Here is a 22156-nt window from a genome sequence, read left to right on the forward strand (position 1 = left end):
TCTGATTTATTTTTGTAAATTGCTGGGATTCCTGTGTTTATGCCGTCATATTCAAAGTATACTGTGCACACTGCAAAAACTCAAAATCTTACCAAGATTATTTGTCTTATTTCAAGTCAAAAATGTCTTATTCCTAGTCAAAATATCTCATTACACTTAAAATAAGACATGATCACCTCAGAAGTAACTTGTTTTTAGACAATTGTCTCTCGTTTCAAGTGAAAATTTGCTTGAAACAAGTGAAAATTTGCTTGTTTCATTGGCAAAATTTGTTGCTTTTTTCTAGCTAATTTTCACTTGTTTCAAGTGAATTTTCACTTGAAACAAGTCAAAATTGTCTGAAAACAATTTACTTCTGAGGTGATCATGTCTTATTTTAAGTGTAATGAGATATTTTGACTAGAAATAAGACATTTTTGACTTGAAATAAGACAAAAATCTTGGTAAGATTTTGAGTTTTTGCAGTGCATCGTCCCGGAGATTTCCCAGTCACAGGCTGTGCACATAAACCCGGACAGTGGTGCATTGTGGTCGCAGACCCGCAACCCGCCGCGGAAACAAGAAGCGCATTGTGCATTGATGTTTTTCTCTTGACCCTTCCCCTACTGTCTCGCAACCCATGTTGTCTCACTGCTGTCCTTCTGCATTTCCGCGCAGCCGCTAAAATATAATTTCAGCTGATAATCACACATCCTTTCTTTCTTTCTTTCTCTCTCTCTGTTTCTTTTGCAGTGAACTTTGACCATTTCCAGATTTTGCGGGCCATTGGGAAGGGGAGTTTTGGAAAGGTAATGTATCCTCCAGTTTTCATACAGCCTGCCTCTCTGTGTGTGTGTGTGTGTGTGTGTGTGTGTGTGTGTGTGTGTGTTAATGTGTGAGTGTAGCCATAGATGATTCTCTAGCTCCAATTACCCGGCACAGTCATTATCTCCGCTGAAGAATCAGAGAAAGCCAAGCAAAGTGGGTTATAAGTAATTACCTTTTAGTTCCCATCATGCCACGGTGCTTAAATGATATATAATTTTTCTATTTTAATAATAATAAATATACTTTTCTAGCGCATAGAGTGGCTTTGTGGAGAGTCAATTTACTTTTCATCTCATGCCAGCTGGCCCGTCGGGAGTTTTGACCCCTCGTCTCCATTTAATTACAGAGCAGTGTAATACTGTCGCTGCGTTTGTCACCGCGCTCAGTGGTTATCTTGAAAAGAGCAGGTAGGTGTGTGTGTCTGTGACTCTGTGTGTGTGTGTGTGTATGCTTACTGTGAAAGCAAATTACCGCAGCTCTTTTCAAGCCTCTCAGGTGCCAATATCATCATTGGAGGCCATTGTTAGTGAAACAGACATTTTGGATTAACCCACTGGCCATTTGTTATTTGAAGAATTCCTTTGTGCTCAGGCTGAATGCCTGCATGCAACAGCACTGAGTTCAGTGCATAGGGTGTGTGTGTGTGTGTGTGTGTGTGAAAGCATGGCTAGAATTGGGAGTTTATCAGCATTTTGACTCCCAACTATCCCGGCTAATATTTGTTCATTATACTTCTGTCTGCGCCCGCCTTTGCAAATTCCTTCCGCTTTGGTCCTTTCAAAACACAATCGTATTTTTTTTTCTTTTTTCTTTTTCTTTTTCTTTTTTTTTTTTGCAAAAACATGCGCCTCTTTTATACGGCAAGTCATTCCCTGCTGCTGAATACATTACCATGTGAATTTATGTTAATTTTACTTATTGCTTTGTTCCCTCAAGCTGCTGTCACTTCCCTTATGATGTTGAAGGGAGCGCGCGGTAAGCCAGGCGACGCTGTGAATGCAGGCCGAGCTTCAGAGGCTAAAGCAGGGCTTCCCAAAACTTTCTGCTGCAGAGGGGATAGAACCCCGCTGGATAACTAAAAGCAGCTTCCCAGGTTTTATGTACTCAAAACATTTAATAACATGCCTTGTCGTGAGGCATTTATCTTGAGGGAGAATACTGGTGTCGTTTAGCATTAGAGTCTGTTTGCTGTTCTCATCGAGGTTACATTTCCCCCGTCGTTGTGCAACGCAAACTGAATTTAATTTGATTTTTGCCAACATTTCAAAATGCTTTCAAAATGCAAACTTTATGCTATCAAACGTAGCTCGAAATTAACTGCTGTCTCAGCTAATAAAGCGGCCTCAAATAAGAGGACGTGGAAGTGACACTCGAGTGTGTAAGACGACATGTTTTTAGGGGATTATTTCCTGGCGGAGGCCTCCATTACTTCCTGCGGGTGTTTTGTCTGCAGGTGATTGGCAGCGAGCACAGCGGAACATGATGTGTGCGCTCGCATGAAAACACTCGACTCGCTCGCAGTGAAACGGCGACCAAACAGAATCTCTGACAAAACCAAATGAAGACTTCATGTTTACGCTGATGAACTATCAGGTTTTTCGACTCTGAGGAAGTCGTTTTTGAAAGAGTGAATGGCAGGAAATTCGAGGCAGGGAAAATAAGCCCTAATATCTTCAACTTTGCTAACTGGGTGCCGACGACAGGGAGGATGAATGGGAAGGGAAGAGGGGCAGCTTTGTGACGCTGAATCAAAACGGATCAGATATCGTTTTTATTTCAGCCACGAGCTCGAGGTTTGTGCAGCCGGACCACGGCGGCTGGCTGCAGCGTCCAAGAGGCTGCTGTCACAACTGTGGATATGGACACAATCCCTGTCTGACAGCCGGCCTAATAGCCATGTGACATCTATAACACTGCCACACACACACACACACACACACGCATACACATACACACTTGCACACACACATCGCGAGCACTCTGAACACAGTCAGACAGATGCTCGGAGATACGTCCGGATAAAGTTTGTCCTTTTGGAGGTCATCCTGTCTGCGTTATTTGGCCTCGCCCCGCGTTCACACTGCTTCTGAATACTGACGAGCACCAGTCAGAACACACTAAGGCCTCTGCAGGTGTGTGTGTGTGTGTGTGTGTGTGTGTGTGTGTGTGTGTGTGTTTATGTGTTTCTGTTTGTCTGCAGGCCTGGCAAAATCTGGCAAAATTCATTGGCAAAATTTGCCAGTGGAACAAGCATATTTTCAAGTGAAAATTCACTTGAAACAAGTGAAAATTGTCTAAAAACAAGTTATTTCTTAGGTGATCATGTCTTATTTTAAGTGTAATGAGATATTTTGACTAGAAATAAGACAGATAATAAGACAAATAAATAAAATAATAAAATAATAATAAATAATAAATAATAATAAAATAAATAATAAAATAAATAAAATTATAAAATTATAAAATAATAAATAAAATAATAAATAAATAAATAAATAAAAATAAATAAATAAAATAATAAATAATAAAATAATAAATAAAATAATAAAATAATAAATAAAATAATAAATAAATAAATAAAAATAAATAAAATAATAAAATAAAACGAATAAATAAGACAAATATTCAAATATTCTTGAGTTTTTGCAGTGCAGTGGTGCAAACCTTGACCTCCGCTTGGTGATCATCAGGATATCACAGCCATCGGTGTGAACAAAAGTCATTGTCAGAGAAGCACTGAGCAGCGATACCACGTTTTTGCAGTTACAGATATCAAATGCAAAACTTTATTTTCACTGCACGGTGAAAATTTGGACCATTAGTTTAGGGCCTGCCGGACACAGTAATGGTCCATTTGAGAAACACAGGCCTCTGCGTGCCAAAAACGAAGAAAATCAAGACAGTGTGTTGATATTATCCTCCAGCAGGGACGTTACATGATCGCCCCGTTTGTCTGCTCGGCCCTTCAGCCGGATGCCTCACAAAGTAGTGGAGGAAAGTTGTTGGGAAGGTCGGTCATGAGCCAGCGAAGAAGTTATGACCTTTTTGGGCCAGCTGGCCTCAGAGGGGCGTTGCAGCGGGTGGAGCTCAGCACACAGAGGGCCAGAGTTTGCAAATGCATCCATTTGGTGTGACAAAACCTCCAGCTGCGACCTTGGAAGAGGTTTACCATGCTTTTTTTTTTTTTTTTTTTTTTTTTACCCATAAACCCCCATCCTCACACAGCTTACATCAGGTTGAAACGACATGCTGTGATTCTTACAATGAAGCAAGGTCATGAAGATGTATGTCAGCCTAAGCCGATGTGAGCAACTTGTATTCTTATATTCTTAAAACAAAAAAAGTTGAGTGCATTAGGGGTTTCCCTGCATTGCACTGTGAGAGAGAGACAGGTAGAGACAGACAGACGTGGAGAGAGAGAGAGACAGAGAGATATTTACCCCATGCTGCAGCACTTTGAAGCACATAAATTGCAGACTCTGTCAGAGCTCCAGGAAAATAGGCTCTGTGGTGAGAGGTGCAGATAGATGCATGTGTGTGACCATGTGTGTGTGTGTGTGTGTGTGTGTGCGCTTGTGAAAGTGAGAGAGTGTGTATGCAGCGGGGCTCGTCCTTCCTCCCACAATGGGGGGCCGAGTGTTAAGTGGGAGCTGAGAACAGGGAGGCTGCCGCGGGCCAAGGAGAGGAAACCTCCTCTCTCTCTCTGAAGAGCCGCGTGCCAACATGGCTGACTCTGGCATCCTTCAGTCTTCTCTATAAGCCTCTGGGTTTGTCTCACTCGAAGGGCTAGATGACTACTAGGTCACAGCCCACGGTGCCCACGTAGGAGGCGTCCGACGTAGGTGCCGATATCAAGTTTACCGGAACTAAAAGTTTAGTGAATTGGGACGGTGTAGCCTGCGGAGGATTCCTACGTCATTATTATCGAGGCTTCCCGAAGCGCATTGGAGTGATGCAGCGTAAAATGCCGAAGTAGGTTTATCAGTGAACACCTGTGCATGAAACAAAACGATAAGCAGCTTCAACGCTCTCAAGGTGGACAACATTGATTCTGTAGTTTTATGTATTTTATTTTATTTTGGCTTCGTGAAGATGCAGAAAATTAAGATAATTGTTACACCTCACCTCAATTGCAACAGACTATCCCAATTAAAGTAATTGTACACATGGCTACAATGTAACATACCTGATGCGCTGATGGTTGCTATGGAAACATCATGCAAAATGCCTATCTAACTCATCTAACTAAACTTGCATTTCCAGGCGTTGTTCGGATGCAGTTAACAGCTAAACCGAATCTATGGTGGTAATTATAGGCACAAAAACTTATCAGAACGTCATGATATAAACATGAAGACGGTCTAAAACATGCTTAATAATTCCCGCAACGGTGGCTGATCCAGAAATTCAACTGGAGCGAAAGGTACCCTGGGAAGTAGGCTGTGATGTCGGCCGCGAAGCATCGTGGAGGTGGATCCTGCTCTGGCCCGCCTGATGCCGACCGGAGCCGCGACCGGCTTTGGTTTTCGGTGGTAAAGTTATCCAGAAGTAGACGTGTACACATCCTATCTTCATAATAAAAGCATCACCACTGCGTCTAAGGTATTAGAGTTTTATTTTTGTAAACAACCGGAAGTGACTGTACTTTGCACAATCGCTAGCTTGAGAGTTATCCGAAAACGTCGAAGCAATTTTTCAAAATAGACGTTATTTGGACAAACTGACCACATATTTGGAATCTACGTGGTTACTTTCTGGCCTGAAAAAAAAATTAAAACTTAATAAAGTGACATATCAACAGTCGTAAAATGAAAAGTCAACTCAGCTTTTTTAGGTAGCTACTTCCGGTCAGTGGTGCCGTGAGGGTGAGAAGTGTCCATCGCTCCACGCTCGACTGTTTGACCGACTGTTTGACCGTTTTGAGTGTACATCTGGGTAATTTTGTTAATATTTTCATTGTGAACGCACTTATGCACTCAAAATACTAAGTGTAAGTGCAGAAGTGCGCGATTTGAGACACAGCAACTGTCTCTCTCTGTCTCTCTCTCTCTCTCCCTTCTCACTTCACTGCGGACGCTTTTTCGCCGATTGAGCGTGTTGAATCGGCAGCGGAGAGCGATCATTCTGATTGGCTGTTGAGCTTAGCGAATCAGTGCACGAGAAGAAAAACAGAATTTTTTTTTTTTTTACCTTCGCTTCGTCCTTTCTTCCTCCACAACCGAACTTTCTGAGTGAAAACTGTAACCAAACGCCGCTTTGTTCACGGTCGGGCTCCTTCTGCTTTCCCTTTGGGAACGATGCACACAGACTACCGCCCCCTGCTGGTGTGGCGAGGCACAGGATGGTACGTGCTCGTTGGCCTCTGTTTGTAGTCTTCGCGGTGTGTTCAAGTGCAACTTTTTGTTCCCGACACGGGCGACGTGAGGCGACACAACAGTCAGCCTCTGTCACCGCCAGTTTTTTTGATGTCTTTTTGGTGTGTCGGGGCCTTTACTCCCGCTCTGCCGTTTCCTTTAATATGTCAACACAAGAGTCCTCCTCCCCCCTCTTACATGGTGTTTTGTTCTCTCTCTCTCTCTCTCTCTCTCTCTCTCTCTCTCTCCTCCTTGTGATATATCCACACAGGTACACTGCAGAAAATCTCCACCTGAACAGGGCATTTGGTCTCATATTCAGTCTTAAAAATCGTGTTTTTCTTCAAAGCAGTGAAACAGTCTGCCGGTGGGACGAGATAATCCCACTGGTTTTCCGATGCAGCTTCACTTGTTTCAGGACTTTTCTTTTTTCTATTGAAACGAGGCAGAATAAGGCAGATCAGGAAAAAATGACACTTCCTTCGAGAAAAGTCTAGAAACAAGATGATTAGCACTGGAAACAAGTGGGATTATCTCATCCCAGCGGAAGATTTTTTACCCCATTTGAGGAGAAACAAGATTTGAAAGCTAAATATGCGACTAAAAGACCTTTAATACGAGGCATTTTGCAGCGCAGCTCCTTTTCATCCTCTCCATTCCTCACTGTCTCTTCTCCTTCCAATATATCAGCAAAAGTGTCTCTCTGTCTCCCCGCCTCTCCGTCGCTCGCTCGCTAAAATATACTTTATTGAGAAGACAGGACAGAAATCTATCACGATGAAGAAACACACATCAAAATGGAGCATCAATGCCTTGCCAATTTGTCCTGTGAGTGCTGCGCCGCCTGTCTGTCTCGTGCCGCCGGTGATGTGATGGAGGCAGCTGTCCTCCGGCCTGAGAGCTGCAGAGGGATGTGAGGTAGGTGTGATTATGGCGCTGCAGGAAGGAAGTAGCGTATAGCTCATTTGTAGCATGCCCGGTACAGGGGTGGATGACCTATATACAGCGCCAGACTATGGATAATTGCCTTCTCCCCTGTTGCTCTCTCTCTCTCTCTCTCCCTCTGTGTTTTCCCCCCCCCATCCATGCATCCCACTCTCTCCCTCTCTGCCGTGATGCCGCGGGGCTCATTAAGACCTGGGAGAGCAGCGCGATGAGGGCTGGGAGGGTTGACACCCAAGGGTTGAAGTGACAGTCACAGGCGCTGACGGCGGCTTTAGTGACAGCTCCTTAATGCCAGCGGTCGGATAGACGGCGAAGCGTCTCTGCGGAGAGGCGAGAGCGCCGGGGGAGGCGGGTAGACGGAGACGGGGAAGGTCAGAGGTGAACGCGGAGGCGCAGCTGGAGGTTTCTGCGGGTCTGAGGGTCCCGTCCCGATCAGAGCGAGGACGAACCCTCATTAGTGCACGATGTAATGGGGGGGCGGGGACAAAGTGGCCAAAAAAAAAAGCAGGACAGAGGGAGAATGAGACAGCGAGGGGACAGGATGGAGGCTCTGGCCACATCGGGGGAAAGTGCCCACGTCTGTGTAAAGGTCAGGAGATGATGAAGCCTTTGTTAGCGTTTTCTCCATCGGTTAGCGCCACAGGGCTGCCAGGCAGCACACAGAGACTCATCTTGCCTTGAAAAGGCTGACAGCTAAAGGCTGGGCTTGGTTATGAGCCCCCCCCCCCCGCCCCCCTGTTTGTCCCCCTGCCGCAGGTGTGAAGAGCTCGGATGAAAGTTGGTTTTGTGGAGCAGAGCGGTGCTGCAGCCCGGCCGCAGCGTCGCCCTCGGCAACCTATTAGCCCAGAAAACGTGTTGTTCCTCAACTGCTCAGCGCTTCTAAGTTTCCACTGCAACGGCAATAAAAGACCGGGGGGGGCGCGCGGATAAAACTGTTTAAGCTTCAGGACGAAGACAGCTGTTTAAACACAACCCTTTTTTTTTTTTTTTTTTTTTTTTGTCTCAGATTTCTCCTTTAAAGTACATTTTCAACTCTGCGGGCCCCATCAGGGAGTTGGTCATTACAAATGCATGCCGCACGGCCAAGCTTTGTTCAAATCCACAGAACTTTGTTTTAAATTCAAGTGGAGATCCTACGGTCTCCGCTGATACCAAATATGTCCTGCTCCGTTACAGGGAAATGTGTATAGAATGATGCTCGAGATATTTCACAATCCACTTCACAATATAAGCAGCTTTGGTGAAGTGTTGCAACCATCAGGCACAAAATATGTGTATATGTATATGAAGAGTTCATTTGCAAAAACAGATAAAAGCCATTCTTAAAATGAATACACCTTTTTCACTGATACTTCTTGGAGTACACACACACATACACACACACACACACACACAAAGCATGATTTAGGATAATAAACATTATGCCATATAAAAAATAGAAATAAATATATAGTAAATTTTAATAAAATTCAAAAAAGTTTAAAAAGGTTTAATAAATTCAAATGGAGATATCTGTTTTTGCAAATGAACTCTTCATATATTTATTAATGAATTAATGAATGAATGAATTTTTGAACTTTGAAGCTACTTAAGGGGAAATTTAAGGGAAATCAGATTTTAAGGGGTTAATTGTTAATGATCCTAAAACGCCCTGTGCTCTTCCATGTCGCTGTAGTCACTTCATTACATCCGCTCTATCATTCTTCACAAGGGAAGAGCAAAACCAAATAATTAACAGCAAAACCAGCGACGGTTAGCTTGATAAATTGTTGAGTGGTTTTTCAAGCTCAGCAGAAACAGGGTGTTCGGAGGCGTTAATATTAACATTCCTGCTAACCCAAAAATATTTGAAACGGAAAGAAGTGATGATGGCAGCAGTCGCTGTGGGCCAGAAAGCCGCCGTGACCTCTAAATATTCATTCCTCGCCGGCGTTTGCATCCTCATGCCTCGTCTTCCAACGCCGCCAAAGCAGACTCTGCAAATCGCCGCGCATAAACACAGCCGCACATTTTAATACCAGTTACATCTAATGATGATTGCGGCGTTGCTTCAGATATTTTGGGTTTATTTGTTGCGTCTTTCCCCCCCAGGGTGTAAGCCTGGATTTTTAGATTTCAGATATGTTATTACTGAACTTTACTGCCTGTCTAAGCCAGAAACAGGCGAGTTTTGTTCCACCTCCAGGTCTTTGATGTGTGCACGCCGCTCCGTGGAGAATGAATTGGAGAGCTGTGACAGTAACCGGGGTGATTTATCTTGGGATACGGTTACATTTTCTGATTAAAAAAAGCTGATACAGAACCGTGATAATGTGAAGCTCATTTGTGGATGTAAAAGTTCAGATAAAAATTACACCAATACAGAAACTCGGGCTCCTATTCATCATCGATGCGGCCGCCCGAGGCTGTACATCGCTGTGACACGATAGATCAGAGCCTTTGACGTACGTGTTTCACAGACTTGGAAGACATTTTTGCATTTGCATTGTCAGGTATTAAAACGCCACGGCGGCAGATGAAGCATAAACGGCCACATCTAGGGTGGCCATTTCCACAACACCAAAAAGGAGGACACTTTGCGGCATTTATTGAGGAAAGGTGGGGGGGGTGGGGGGGATACCAGTGTTAAATTCAATTTAGCTTTAGTCTTAGTCTTGTGTCAAATGACTAGTTTTAGTCATATTTAGTCAACTTGCATTCTTTTTTGTTTAGTCACATTTTAGTCGACGAAAAGTCTTGGCATTTCAGTCTAGTTTTAGTCGAAGAAAATCCAAAGTATTTTAGTCTAGTTTTAGTCGAAGAAAATCCAAAGTATTTTAGTCTAGTTTTAGTCAATAGTCATTTTTTAGTCTTTGACCTGCATCATTCTGGCTTTTTTTTTTATTTAACAATATGTTAAATTATTATTATTATTTAAAAAATGTAATTTGCTTATCAAACAGACCTAACAATTCAGCTACCAATGAATGAGCAGTAGCCTAGTATGCATGTGATAACATAGATTGAAAAATAAGCCGAAGTGATACCTCTTCTATGAATAGACAAGCTAAGCCAGTGTGCACATGAGCACACAGCAGCACAGGAGGACAAAAAACTAACGCGCATCCAATGAATGCACTTTTTGGATTGTAATTTTAAAGTCTATGACGAAAAGGAAAAATCTCCCGGTTCTCCCGATGTACAGTCCGGGCCTGTCTTACACCACTGGATGATATGCAGCGTTGCGTTCAAGTGCAACTCCAAAAAGGAGGACAAATAAGCGTCCGGCATGAGGCTGCGCCGGACGCCGGACAAGGCATTTAAATTCCGGACTGTCCGGCCTAAATCCGGACGTATGGCCACCCTAGCCACATCACCGACACTGCAAGCAGCTCCCTGTGACGAGCACGAGCCACCACAGATGGAAGCAACATTTCTGCATCTCAGAGTTGTTAATACTCAAAGTCGTGTTTGGTCAGAGGCTGCAGGCATGTGAATCCTTAAATTTGGTGGCGTTTCTCACCAGAGGGTTAATAGAGCGACACACATCCAAGACAAAGAGACAGAGCTGCAAGGCGGCCAGAAAATGGAAACATTAAATATGGTGATAACGCTCCGTTTTCATTCTCCAAGATTCATATGATGTTCTAATTTTAAAACGAGAGATCAAATATAGTTTCTGCCAGCCCAGAGCGCCCAGACGAATCAAACGGCATGCATTTTTTTTTCAAGCGTGATCTTACAGGACGTGCTATCCAGTATCCAGTAACAGTCTGCAATGCCGTCGAGTCGATTAATATGCATGAGAGGTTACAACTTTAAGCCCGACATGCTGTAACACCTCTAAGTAAACACAGAGTGAATGCGCTCGTCTTGTGCCTCCTTCTACGTCTGCGAGGCAAATAATAATAATCCTCATTATGCCATCCTTATTTTCCCACACTTCATACCTCAGTGACTTCAAAGTCTCTCTGTGTATTTTATGTAATTTGAAGGCAAGCGCACTCTCACGGCAAGCTTGTTTATATGTTGGTGCTTTTAAAGCAATTTTCTGCACTTTATGTCTCTTCCCAGAGGGCCTCTCTGGATTTTTATATCAGTTGCATGCATTCAAGCCACAATGCAACTGCTCTAGTCTTCCAGACATGCAGCACAATGTTCAAAAGGCTGCTTTACCTGCAATATGTCCCACCTTTCTGTCTGATAGACGTTTTTTTTTTTTGCATGCATGCAGAACAACAGATCAAATCAACAGACAATTACGGGACGTTTCCCCATGTGATCCTCGATTTTCGGGTTGTAAATTGGAACCACTGCTCGGCCTGTTGAGGTTTTGTCCTCGGAGACAAAAACATCCCTGCATCATTTTCGGAAAACAAGCCTCTTCAAAAACTGACACACTCTCCGGTTGTTGGAGGAAACAAACACGACGCGATGAAGGTAAATAGCCCGACCATGTTGGGGTGGCAAACAGTTTTTTGTCCATGGAGGGTTTTCTGTGAGCCGTTAGGGGAAACAGCAGGTTGAATCTATATAAATATATATATATATATATCTGTATCACCATGCGCAGTCTGTTTCCCTGCACTGTCCCTTTGTACTGTGTGTGAGGTCCTGGTGTCCTTGCACCATGTGTGTGTCAGTGTGTAACGTGAGACTGCACCAGAGCTCCTGGACCTTTAACACTTGTTTTGATGCCCATTCCGATGCAGAAAAACGCCTCTGCGTCTGCGGTAGAGGCACAGTGGAGAATGATTTCCTCCTCCACAGAGCTTCACTTTTTTGCACATCTTAGTCTCGCGGACGGTCTGATCTATGACTTTGGTTATTAATGGCCGCGCCTGCCTTAATAGTGTGTCCTGGAGCTCTGCAAATGGCCGCCCGAGCTCAGTAAACACTTTCATTTCCTCCAGGCTGACAGCAGCTGCCGTGGAGCAGAAGACATCCAGTGGAATGAACCAAATGAAAGAGCAAATTATTCCTTCCTCTCCCTGGATGACATGTTCATCAGACCCTGAAAGTGTATTTGCCTTGCTTGCCGCTCTCAACCCACTCTTGCCCAAATGCAGCACTGGCAGGACTGTGCATGTCAGGCAATCCTGTGCTTACACAACTCGGTTTCAATCACTGCCTGCACAGGACAAGTGTTAGGGCATCATACCGGCAACAAACACACACACACACACACACACACAGCTGACACCTAATCTGAGAGAACGATGGATGTCAGCACCGAGCATATATATTTCTGCTGAAACATTATAGAGCTCAAAAAACAAGTGCCCCCCTCCCCTCTCTCTCTCTCTCTCTCTCTCTCTCTCTGTCTCCCTCCCCCTCAGGCAGTGGTCTTCTATCTGTTTGTGTTTCCCCATGTGTCTCAGCCAGAAGCTTCTGGTCGACTTGGCACTTACCTGACCTAGAAAACAGAAAATCTGCTGCTTCCTGACTGAGTCCACTAAATTTAACACCCAACCTTTTTCTCCTCTCTGCAAGCCATAATGTCCCAGGAGCTTCAGGCCCTCCGACAACAATTGATAGGGCTGCTAACTATAGCAGAACAGCGGAGAGAGGTGGAGGAGGTGGAGGAGGAGGTGGGGAAGGCAGGTCGGGTATAAAAAGGTAAACATCACGCAGCCGACCCGGGGATCAACAGCGAGGCTTCGCTTTGAAGCGCCGCATGAAAGAGCTTTTTTTTTTTCCTGTGAAAGTGATATGTTCAGCTAATAAGCATTTAATAAGTGCATGTGTTAAAGGGGGTGCGCAACATTGAGATTAAATGGACGGAGGCCCGGGCGGAGAGCGGAGCGCTCGAGGCAGAGGCGGAGGTCTGGGGCTCGAGACTGATAGCAGTCATTTCTAGCATTTGAAAGATTTACAGCTGCAGACGGTGGGATTGTAGCTTTATTAAGAATAACCTGCAGAGAGGCCGGGAACCTGAGGACAGAGAGGTTAGCCAAAGGGAAGCCGGCGCTGTTTGCTTACAGGAACCAGATGATTTCATGATCTGAGACCTTAGTAACTCCATGCACTGCAAAAAGTCAAAATCTTACCAAGATTATTTGTCTTATTTCAAGTCAAAAATGTCTTATTCCTAGTCAAAATATCTCATTACACTTAAAATAAGACATGATCACCTCAGAAGTAACTTGTTTTTAGACAATTGTCTCTTGTTTCAAGTGAAAATTTGCTTGAAACAAGTGAAAATTTGCTTGTTTCATTGGCAAAATTTGTTTCTTGTTTCTAGCTAATTTTCACTTATTTCAAGTCAATTTTCACTTTTTCCACTGGCAAATTTTGCCAATGAAACAAGCAAATTTTCACTTGAAACAAGTTACTTCTGAGGTGATCATGTCTTATTTGAGATATTTTGACTAGAAATGAGACATTTTTGACTTGAAATAAGACAAATAATCTTGGTAAGATTTTGCGTTTTTGCAGTGATGAAAGTGCGTGCACAGTGGCCACGTGGCAGGAGAGTCCATCCCATAACCCAGTGGTCAAGAAAGTGATGCCTAATCGAGCAAAACAAGTCGCAAAGTGTTGACTTGCAGACAATATAGACTAACATCAGTTATATTTTCAGAAAAACATTGTATTTTTCTCTTAAAAGACCCATTCTTATGCAACTTAGTTTAATGCTGCTTATGTTGAGGTATAATTTAATCTAATAATAATGATCTAAATTTGCACATTGACCTACATCTATGCACATTTTATACACCTATGCACACGGTTTTTTGCACATTGTTTTTCGCACACTGTTGTACCTAGATCTCTAGTGTGTTGTACTTAGATCTTATTCTTTATTTTTTTATTTATTTAATCTTGTAATCTGTGGATACTGCTGAAAAACTGCAAATTTAAGTAAAGTATCTATCTATCTATCTAATTTGAAATTATTCCTTAAAGATTTGTTGAAGCCAGCAGGTATTCTAAAATCAAAAAGGCAGGTAAAATGAATTTAGATGGGCTTATTTTCCATCACATACCTGCTCCTGACCCCTTGTTGTGGGGATAAGTGCACAAAACGGTGCACTCGGACACCATTATCGGGTTACTTTACCTTTGTTGTTAGTTCCAGGACGAAGCCTGGAGGCAGCAAATCTTCATTATTTCACATGGGAAGAAGAGGCATTTGTCAAAACTATGAGTCTAAAACGGAGCAATAAAAATGTAGTCTAGATTCCATAAATCACCTTGTGAGATCCCCAGAATGATTATGCAAACCCCCGCGGGTCCCGACATCCTGGTTTAGGCCACTGCCGAAATTTCAGGTTCAGTTTCTGCAGCATAAATGCTTAAACGCATCATGTAAATGCCACGCCGGAGATTTTGGTGCTAGCTTGGGTTTCGTGTCTCCTCACTGATGGCTGGTGATTTCCTAGTTTTCTATTTTGAGCATATTTTGAGCTCCTTCCATAAGGGCCTGTCATTCTTACTTTCCTCTGCTCAGTTTTTTTTTTTTTTTTCCCTGCTTTTTTTTTCTTTGCCCAGTCTGATGAATGTGGCAGCACAAACCTCCATACGGGGGTATTTTTCAGTCCCTAAAAGAGATATTGGAGACGCTGTTCATCTCTGGACTGAGCTCCTACCTTAATACCTCAGACCTTATTTCTGCATTGGGAGTATTTGGCGCCCCAAGTCCAGAAAAAGTTTCAATAAAATTGAAGGCGAAAGAATCTCTTGGGCTCAATTAGACGCGTAAAAAAAAAATCACCTGCATGACCTGAAAGCGTGGTGTTTTCAAAGTGCTTTTCTTTCCTCTAACGATTCACCTTCAGAAACCACTGCATCGCCAAAACCTCACACTCTCTGCTCTTTCAACTAAATAAAGAATTCCTGTACATCGAGATGATGAATAATTTTCTGATTGTGAATGGTACAACACCCTGCGGATTCATTAATCCAGTGACCTCCAGAATTAACACCATCCAGCAGTCGAGTGAAAAGGCTGCAGCTGAAGCCTGACAGACCATCTTAGAGGAATATGTAATTAGTCTCATGATCTAGATGGGTCACGCCGGCCGACGGGTCACGCTGAACCTCAGCGGGATTTTTCCAAACAGAAAGTTTGCGGAGACTTAAGTTTTACAACAAGGAAAGCCGGCGACTGTGACGGCCGCCATCACAGAAGAGAAATGCTTTTTTCTTCTTTGACTGAACTATCATTTTCAAAACCGACTGAGCACATTACAGCTGCTACCTTGAGAAATAATATCAACCTCTTTGCCTCATTTTTTTTTTTTTTTTTTTTTTACCAAAGATACCAATATTTCTTCATTCCACTGTATCTCTCCGCTGCTATAGGCTCTTCCCAGTTTGCGTTTGAATGACAGACTATATTGGTCAAATGAATATAACGTTGTAATTTCTGCGCTGCCTGGCGCGGCACCGTCTCCCTCGTGCATGCACGTCTCATTTGAACTGTCAGTCATGTGCAGGATTTGTCACATTTTGAGGTCCAATTAAGAATTGATATTCCATTAGTGCTGCAGAGGTACGTAGCACCCTGACAGCCAGTGTGAGGCTGTGCGGAGAGGGGACATAAGGCTTTGGCTGGAAGATAATGGGCATGGTAATTGCTGTTGCTTTTAAAGAGGAGTTTACATAAGTAGCTGCTCCCATCACAAAGCATGAAAGACCCACCATTGTTATTCTGTAATTGCGGCTAGAATCGCCTCATTAGGGATCCTCAAAAGTTTTTAAAACGTATGTGTGAATAACTCGCGGCTTTATTTAGATTTGTGGCCGTTTTTAATGTGTTGTTCAATCGCGGGAACGTGCTTCTCCGCCTGCCAGCCGCTCCTGGCTGACCCCATGCAGATTAACTGCAGGAAGCAGCCTGCCAAGCCGCTCATTATTAGCGCCGCTCTCCTTTCTTAGCATTGATTTACTAATGATTGTGTCGCGAGGAAAAATAGTTAGTGCGATGCCTCCGAGTTCAAAACTATTAAATTTGTCCAGCAGAGTTCCTGAAGGGGGTTTCTGACAAGAGCGGCAGCGTCCCTCCACATGCATCAGCCTCACCTCAGGATTCATCCACATCAAATGCCTCTGCACTTCTAACCCTGTCCAGGAAGAAATCAATAGATCCCACCTGGGCCCGGTGTGTGTGTGTGTGTGTGTATTCGTGTGTGAATTTCTGTCTGTCTTCCTGTGTGTGTCTGTCCAACCACCTCTGAGAAGCTCGCTTTAGCAGAGATAAACAGGTGCTATGTGCAGCTGGTGGTCAGAGATTACAGCCAACGCGGTGACAGCGTCTCACCCCGGGCCAGCGCCGCCGCTCCTCCCCACCGCTGGGAGCCGCCGAGCGTTAAGCCAAGAAGCCAGCCTGGATCCAGCCCAGCGACTCGCTCGGGGTTTGTTTTCATTAATCGCAGGAACCGCTTGGATTTCCTGTTCAGTGGGGCTGTGACGGCCGCCTTCGGAAGTGAATTTGTCGTCACCTGACTCGGTGATACTCGAGCCCTCGGTGTAAATCACTCCTGAGTGGTAGCGAGGAGTTGTTTTACTCGCATGGATGCACACAAGCTGATATCCAGCTCATCAACCGGCCGAACCCGAGCGGCTCGAGCCTTTATTTTTGTCGTGCCTCCTCGGGGGGGGGGGAACCCCTGCCAGCCCCATGCATCACCAAACTCAAGTGATCACGTGGCCAACAAGTGAAAACAACAAAAAAAAAAAGAGGCCCTCGCGGTGCTGGCTGCGAGCTGGGCAGCGCACGCTCCCCGCTCTGGTGGATGTGCCAGTTTATTAGCCAGCTCTTCCCCAGTCGCAGCACATGGCATCGGGCAGCCGGAGAGGAGATCTGGCACGGCGCTCGGGTTGGCGCGCGGCTACCACCCTGCCTTTTCCAAAGCAAAGTGACCTTCCTCTGTCCCAAATTTCGGAAGTGGGTCTGATTAGCAGGTGTTTCTAAACGAGTATTTAACAATGAGAGCCCGGCCAGCGGTACAATAGCACCGCGGACCGTGCTGACTATTCGCATTTCACAGATCATGCTTCAGAATTAATTAGGGACAGTTTAGCGTCCGTTACCGCTCGCAGAGGCTCCCGGGAGCCGCCGCTCTGTCGCAGCCTCAGTCCTCAGCCAGGACGGGCTGAGTCTCCCGTCTCAGCTCAGTTCAGTCCAGGTAAAAGTCTCCATTCTTATGCAAATGGACGTGCAAAGCATTCTGTCTCACACCTCCCGCCTCAAAATTGTTGCCTTTTCTTCAAACACTAAACTGCTCTAATGCATTGAATTGCTAATGTCCTCTCTGAATATATGAATAAAGTCTTTTTTAAAAGTCATCATTTCTCTCCTCTGACCGACCCATGGGGATCCGTGATAAGATGGGGAGAGATGTGGGAGCTGACTGACAGGTGGATATATCTGATGGCTGGCGATGTCTGGGTTTTAGATCCTGCAGCAAACAGCCGGAGCCGTTTGATAAAGAGGAGCTGTGCACAATAGAACAATGCAAGTAATGAGCCATTATTCCACAATCAGAAGAGAAAGAGAAAAAAAACAGTTGCAATCAAAAGCACAACAGCATTAAATAATCAGCAAAACATGAATCTGGTAGAAATAAATGGGATAATCATGTCCAAAATAACTGATAAGAACAAAAAAAGAAAGAAAAAACGCAGCTTATAGTTTTAGCATTAAAGTAGTAAGTAAGGGCATTAAGGGCAAAGTAAGAGAGGAGGGAGCTAATATCATGAAGCACATGGCTCTGACCAGCTAAAAATACAATCTAAGAGCCTTATTTTAAGTTATCGAGTTTAGCCTCTTGACATTATGCTCGCCGCGCGTTTTCATTGTTATCTTTACATCATCATCATTATCATATTTCTATTTTTTCTATATTCCTTGTTTATAGTGTTTATATCGCTTGCTGCTATTTATTATCTGTTTATACTGTAAATTTGCTTCATATTTTGCTATCCACTTTGCTACTGTAATGCTTGAAATTTCCCCACTGTGGGACTAATAAAGGAATATCTTATCTTATCTTATCTTATCTTATCTTATGTCTTGTTTCCAGACTTCATAGCAAAGGCACGAGCTTGTGCTGATCATCTCAAACCAAATAAACAAAGCATATATGGAATAAAAGTCAGCCCCTTGCTTATTGTCCTTGTAATAAAAATTAACTGGAAAGCAAAAGAAAATAGTGGCTTGTATTTTTTTCTATTCAGTTTTTAGACATTGTGACGAAAGAGCAAGGACAAAAGCAGCCAGACGGTGGCGCACTTGTTGCCTGACGTCATACGGTGGAAAGCGAGCGAGATCGGTAGCTACCTGCTTGACCGTCCGCGATCCTGAAAAACATGGAATGAAAAAACAAGTCATCGCCGTTTGCTCATAATTTACCGCTTGAATCGCTGAGTCACTGTCGGACCACCTCTGGCTCCCCCTAAAGCATTTGAACCGAGGCATTAGGGGATTATTTCAGATTATTTCTGAGCTCAAGAGCGCTGAAATGACAAAACAGCTGACAAAATAAAAAAACAGAATTCTGCTGTTGAGTTTTCATTGCAGATTCTGTTCTGCCTGCCTCTTTATATTTTCTCTTACCTGTGCCTCATAGCGCTGTCTGTGCGTTTTAACCTAATTAAGCAGCTGACGGGCTAATTCATGAAGACGCGGTAGCCTACTTACAGTGTTCTTCTGCCTCAACACCAAGAGGAGGATGACCGTGGGTGGAAGGCCGTCAGGACTTTAGCAAAGTGGGGTTTTTTTTTTGTTTTTTTTTTACATCATGAAACTTATAGCGCAGTGCAGATGGTAGAGCGTGGCCTGGCGGAGAGCAAACGGGAGAAAGTGGGTCTGTTTTGAGCTCAAGCAGGGTGACAGGGGAGAGGGGAGGGCCTGGAGCCGCACAGTCATGATGCTGAGAGCCCCTGTCCATGTGATGTAATGTGATGTGTGTGTGTGTGTGTGTGTGTTTGTTCCCTAAACCAGCATTGGTTTAGTGGAAAAAGGAAAGCCTCGCAAGCATTATTTAGGCCATGCGACACTAAAACTGCTCATGGAAACGCAGGATAATAACAGCAATATTGGAAATAATACATATTTCTATATTTTTTTTTTTTACATGAGGAATCAGATGTGAAGCCACTGGGGTTGCGGGCTTCCCGTCCACGCTGTCTCCCCTCATGTTACTCACCGCTTCATGAATGAGGAGGAGCGGTTTGACAAATTCGCGGCGTGATGAGCGAGGCTGTAATGGAGCTGACAGGGAAAATCTGCTCTTGAAAGAGATCCAGACAGAGGAAACAGTCAGACCTGCCGCTTGTTTGAGCTCCGTGCTCCGAGGGAAACCATGAGCGCAATTAAGTAGACGCAACGTTTTACAAAGTAATAGATTTCCTCCTGTCACTTTGCAAAAAAAAAAAAAAAAAAAAAAAAGCTCCCAGTGTAATACCTCATTTAACTTTGTATTTCCGTAAGATTTGTCTTATTTCGAATGAGAATTGAGACAAAAGTCAAAATCTGCCAATGGAATGGGAACATTTCATGTGTCCAAATGCATTTGCAATTTTTTTTTTTTTTTTTTTTTTTTTTACAGTTTTCTTTTTAATCTAGCAACACCATCTTGAATTTGGCAGATGGTTCCACCTGAAGATAACTCATTTCAAGTTTCCTGTTTTTTGCTACACAGCTCTTTTTGTTTCTAATAATAAAAAAAAAAAAAATTGCAGTCCTCTTCATCCTCCTTCCTGCGGACTGAAACATGCTTGAAAAATGCCTTGGGGAAGTTGGAGTAGGTTTACTATTTGATGAATATTTGATCTGATCTGCTTTGATCTTAAATATTAAAGTGCTGGTTTGAAGTCTGGTCATAAACAATGGAATAACATAATATTGCCATTTCCCTGCTTTGTGTATTCAGTATGTGACTGTGTGCAAAGAGAAGCTTTTGGCACTGTTGATTTTTTTAAGCATCGAGCGGAAAGAGCTGAAAACTGAGTCAAACTGCACTTACGGAGTCATACTGTCAAAGTTTTGGGTTTTTCACCCAAATGCTGTTTATCTTATGGCAGAACTGTTCCCGTGATGGCAGCCTGCGTGCCGTAGTTAAACAACAACACAGCCCTGCAGTGGAAAAATAAAGGGTAAACAAAACATTCGGGTGAATAACTAGGAACTTGTACTTTCATTTTCGCAAAACGGGCGGTAAAGAGGTTTGAGTTGGAACTGGTTTAAACATTTCCGCGTCACAGACAAACTGGAAAATAAGGCGTGTTGCTTTCTCAGAGGGATTAAATCCAAATGATTGTTAAAATTGTCAAAAATACACTGCTCAGCCCAAGAAAAAAAAAAAAAAAAAAAGTCATAATGTGTTGGACGGTCTTCGGCTTTGATTATGGCATGCATTCGCCATGGCATTGTTTCGATAAACTTATGCAAAGTCACAACCTTTATTTTCTAAAACGATGCTCCCTGAAATAATCTTTCACAATTAAAGCCCGATGAATCCTTGTCATGTTGGAAAATGCCCGTGCCATCAGGAGAGGAAACATCCATTGATGGAGAAACCTCATCACACTGCTGAACCTCTTTTCTTCTTCTTCTTCTTCTTCTTCTTTTTTTTTTTTACCTTAGTGCCTTTGCATTATACATATATATCTTTTATTGTTTGTTTTCTGTGTCTACAACATCTGTTGCACGTCTGTCCGTCCTGGGGAGGGATCCCTCCTCTGTTGCTCCCCTGAGGTTTCTGTTAAAGGGTTTTTTTTAGGGAGTTGTTCCTCATCCGATGTGAGGGTCCAAGGACAGAGGATGTTGTATTTCCTGTAAAGCCCTTTGAGACACATTTGTAATTTGTGATTCTGGGCTATATAAATAAATAAAATTGAAATTGAATTGAATTGAACTGACATGACCACCTGAAGCAGCACCAGATCATCACACTGCCCCCTACAGGCCGGTACGGTAGACACTGATGCACCTGTCACCCTGGAACATCAAGCCATGTGACCTTTTTCCATCGCCCCGGAGGCCAGTCTTTATTATTATTATTATTAAATTGAAGCCTTTTTCCGATTACTAAGACTAAACACAACCTTTTAGTCCTGACCACTTCAGTACGAAAATGCTCTTACTTTATCATTAAACAGAGCCGTGAGTTGTTGATTTTTTTTCTTACAATTTGATTTCACCAAAACGTTGAAGTGATCTCATCCAAGATTTTTCCTCCGACCACATTTCCTCCTCGAAGACGATGGTCCACCACTGTCCTTCCAGGTTTTAATCATGTGTTTGACATGAACCCAAATTTTAGTGGTTCCAGCAGCCTCCTTAGTTGTTTTCTGTGCTTGATGCAGGCCAATAATTTGAACCTTTCTGAAACAGAGGAGCATCTTTTCCACAACCACAGGATTTATCCTCCAACATGGCTGTTAAAGAGATGAGAAGCTACTCACTGCATCTAGTTAGGGTTGAAGAACTTGTACCAGCTGAAATGTGTTAATCACTGCACTAATTTCTTTTTTTTTTTTTTGTGCATTTTTAGGCAGTCAGTAATATATTTAGGGGGCTAACCAGGGAAATTTCAGTCATGCATACATGGCTGCGCCGGTCAGGAGGCATTTTTGTCAGGTTTTGTCCCACTTGTGAATGTTGCACGTCCGTGACCTCCACCCCGCCTGGCGTTTTCTGTGACTCGCTGTGAGCTTGGCTGTGCCGGAGCGGGAGGAGAGGCGCAGTTGGTGGCGTGTCAGCGGCGATCAAGCGGCGCGGTGCAATTTTGGTGTCAAGGATTATCAGGATTTTCACTGGCGGCGTCCGCTGGCTCGGGCCGGGTCAGCGGTGCCGTGAGCCGAGGTGCGCTTCGTGCTGTTTTTTTTGCTGGTTTGTGCCCGTGGAGGACCTGGCGAATGCTGCAGGGCCACTTTAGCTGTCTTTTGGTCCGATAAATTTAAAACGCACAAGCATCTGACCTTTAAAAAACAAACAACAACAACAAAGAAAGCAATCACCGAGCACAGATGGCTTTAAATGTCTATCATTAATTGTATTTATCCATATTGTGTGGTATTTTTTATAAAGATGAAAATAACCTTTAGGTCAATTTGTTAAT

General features: G+C 43.6%; 1 protein-coding gene across 2 annotated transcripts in view; it reads left to right on the forward strand.

The window, feature by feature from the left end:
• stk32c (serine/threonine kinase 32C) overlaps nucleotides 1-22156 on the forward strand; it is an 83517-nt gene that overhangs the window by 20869 nt on the left and 40492 nt on the right. For both annotated transcript variants that reach the window (XM_030071395.1, XM_030071396.1), the window contains exon 2: nucleotides 733-788. In XM_030071395.1, the coding sequence (XP_029927255.1) occupies nucleotides 733-788 (56 nt within the window). The remainder of the gene's footprint in view (nucleotides 1-732; nucleotides 789-22156) is intronic.

This window comes from Myripristis murdjan, chromosome 15 (genome assembly GCF_902150065.1).
Source record: "Myripristis murdjan chromosome 15, fMyrMur1.1, whole genome shotgun sequence".
NCBI classification, from domain to species: domain Eukaryota; kingdom Metazoa; phylum Chordata; class Actinopteri; order Holocentriformes; family Holocentridae; genus Myripristis; species Myripristis murdjan.